This window comes from Clinocottus analis, unplaced genomic scaffold, assembly GCF_023055335.1.
Source record: "Clinocottus analis isolate CAN_PGR_092001 unplaced genomic scaffold, fCliAna1.0.p SCAF_12, whole genome shotgun sequence".
In the NCBI taxonomy this organism is placed as follows: Eukaryota; Metazoa; Chordata; class Actinopteri; order Perciformes; family Cottidae; genus Clinocottus; species Clinocottus analis.
This window is the reverse complement of record NW_027175843.1, coordinates 7,999,784-8,002,839: the sequence shown is the minus strand read 5'-3', so window position 1 is coordinate 8,002,839 and position 3,056 is coordinate 7,999,784. Positions and strand designations below refer to the sequence as shown.

Sequence of the window (3,056 nt, the reverse complement as noted above, 5' to 3'; positions counted from 1 at the left end):
TACTTCTTCCTGGTGTGCAGATACGGCTCCACCATGTCCACAAAGTCTGTGGGGGCGTGGTGTCCGTAGCCCGGCATGTCAACCACGGTAAAGGCTTTGCCCACTTTGAAGAAGTTCATCTTCTTCGTGTGACCCTGAGGAGGACATGTGCTCAACTCTTATCAAGACAAATCAAATGCAAATCTATCTTCTTTTTAAAATCACAATCTGTTTATTTCATTGATGTATAGAGTGCAATGCAGTAGTATGGTCAAAGCAGATACACCCATTTCAGACAGCCACAGAATCAATATCAGTAAATCACTGCCTTAAGTATTCCTCTCAAAACACAGGAGCTTACTCCATATGTGATTAGTTTGTGTTGTTGTGTGACTTTGATGTTTTAAAAGGCAAGTTCAGATTCACCAAAGTCACACAACACAAACAAACTGGATGAGGCTCCCGTGTTGGTACTCGAATCTATTTCTCCTAATTCCATCTACTGATGATGGATAAGTTCCTCTTCAGAACATCCAAACTACCTCTTAAATAATGATACAACAGATGAGACATACTGTCCACAGCATTTACCAAAAGATAACTGCAAAATGGGCCTCTCCTATTCTGAAGTCTGAGTATGAAATTCCACTGTACTTTTGAAGTTATCTATTATGTGTTTTTTTGTCATTTAACAAAATATGTCAAACTTCTCATTGCGTCTTTTCTTTAGTTGTCTTTACAATCACACAATAATATTGACTACATACATGATTACTTTTAAATGAGAATAGTTAGGATTTTTTTTTTTTTAATATCTGATAACAATAACTTACATTTTTACATTAAAGCATTTATATAAAACCAAATAAAAAATAAACACGACCCAGAATGTGATCAGATCGGAGAAACTAAGCCCACTCTAACTCTGCGCAATGTTACCTCACAGGAACGACGTGCCGTGTGTGGGCTAGGACTACTCACAGGAGTTTTGGAGACTCGGACCTCGAGCTCAGGAGTCAGGGAGAACAGACTCTTGATGAGAGAGGACTTGCCCACGTTGCTTCTGCCGATGAAACACACCTGAAAAAAAACACACAAGTCTCTTAATCCTTGAGCGCTGGGATGCAACCACTTTGCCACTGCAGTACCAAGAACTCGCCGAGTCCCGCAGGACACAACTCACGCATTCCTCTCTCCGACACCCGACAGATGGATGGTGGCTCGTGCTGCCAGCGCACCACAAATACATCATCCTTTGACGGAGCAGGGAGGCAAAGCAAGAGCCATGTACTGTCACATAAACACAGCACTCCAGTTGGAGCCCTCCGGGGATCACCTTTATAAATCTGCTCATTTATTATCATCAGTCATCAGCTGCTGCTTCATTATGCATTAGGATGCAGGAGGGGAATGAGACACGAGGCTAGGTTTCTTGTGGGCTAAGTGTCCATGCGTTGAGTCGAGGAAAGGCAACAGCCGCAGGTTTAAAAGATGAACAAGCAAGTTGACACCGAGTGATGTGGCAAGCCGGGGGCAGGTGTGGGGCGGTTGGGTTACTTGGTAACGTGATAAAGTCAGAGTGTGTTGCAGCAAGAATTGAGAAAGATTATTTTTTACCCAGACAACCCTGCTGTTGTCTTCCCCAGCTCTGTGCTTTGAGATTTCAGATTGGATCACATATGTTAACGGCGGGACTAAGGATGCACACTAACCTCCGGCGGTTTCAGTACAGGAACATGGTCCATCCTCTCTGCAGAGGCGTAGTACTCGATCCTGTGAGACTGTGTGGAGCAGAAGAGCTTCTCTGCTTTGACCATGTCCTCCAGACTAGGATGAAAGAGCTGGAACTGTGTCCTGTCCACAGACCTGAACACAAACACATAAATACACTTCAAGCTCTGGAAGAATATGTGCACAAAGACAAAAAATGTGCCCTTTTGAACCCACATACACACACATTACAGATGAAACTAGACACACTACCTGTCCAGGTACGCCTCCAGTGCGCTAAAGGGGTAGAGCAAGCTCTGGACTTTCTTTTGGGGGAGCACTGTTGCTTTCTGAAGCGAGGCACGTTTATGGACTTTCTGCCAGGAGACGAAGGAAACATTTGTCCTGGGCTGCAGCCACAGGTAAGGCCTTAGACAAAACATCTTCCGCTGCTGATCTCAGACCAGCCTGCAGCCGAGAAGAGGACAGCAACATGATCACACACAGCCTGATCGGACACATTCTTCAGTATAATCTGAATGTATAGTTTCTATTGTTGCTCCACAAACCACACAGTCTAAACCAGCTTCGTAAACCAGTACGACGTCACTATGCCACCACATATTTTTGCTGATAACACAAGGACATTACACATGCAACAGCTAAAAGAGCACGAGCGAAATGCTTAGTAGTTTACATTTTTGTATGTTCAGTTCCTCCATAAAAAACAGCACACGTGTGTTAACGAAGTAAAGTGAGCATACCTAATAGTTTGTTTATACATGTGCGGCATTTGATGAAAAGCAAGTTGTCCCTCGACAGCAGCTGCAGAAGGCTGGTATGGCTCGCAAGCTAGCAACACATTACCGTTAACGTTACATGAAACATTGCTCACGATTTACAGAAGTTCCGATATGTTCACTGCTCAAAGGTAAATGAATAAACCCTGGTTTGTCAAGCGCTATCATGACTTTCCCTTTACGAATTGTTTTCACTGTCCTCCATGTTAAGTGCAGCGCTCTAATGGGTCCGACTAAAACAATACAAACATGAAGGGTTCCACTGTATTTCATTGAAGGCCATTTCCGGAAATGTGATGAAAAGAATAACGATTGTAAAAGTCATCATAATGAGATTCTATCGTATATTTTTGACAAACTATTTCATAATAATGGAATGCTTAGTCATACATATAGGATAGTAAGTCATAATGACTGAGATGATAAATCATACTTATAGATACTAAGTTATGATTACAACTTACATAATCTTTATCAACACAACTGAAGTTATTTTTACTTCAATCAATTATCTTGATGGCATTGCTCTGCCATCCGTCAACACCGTGAAGAATCTCAGAGTTATAT

General features: G+C 42.4%; 1 protein-coding gene across 1 annotated transcript in view; it reads right to left on the bottom strand.

Annotated features, from left to right (window-relative positions):
* gtpbp8 (GTP binding protein 8) overlaps positions 1-2,695 on the bottom strand; it is a 9,944-nt gene extending 7,249 nt beyond the window's left edge. Inside the window, exons 1-5 of the mRNA XM_068572709.1 lie at positions 2,454-2,695; positions 1,963-2,157; positions 1,692-1,845; positions 961-1,059; positions 4-134 (exon numbers count right to left, since the gene is read on the bottom strand). Of these exons, the coding sequence (XP_068428810.1) occupies positions 4-134; positions 961-1,059; positions 1,692-1,845; positions 1,963-2,132 (554 nt within the window). The 5' untranslated portion in view covers positions 2,133-2,157; positions 2,454-2,695. The remainder of the gene's footprint in view (positions 1-3; positions 135-960; positions 1,060-1,691; positions 1,846-1,962; positions 2,158-2,453) is intronic.
* Positions 2,696-3,056: the final 361 nt, after the last annotated feature.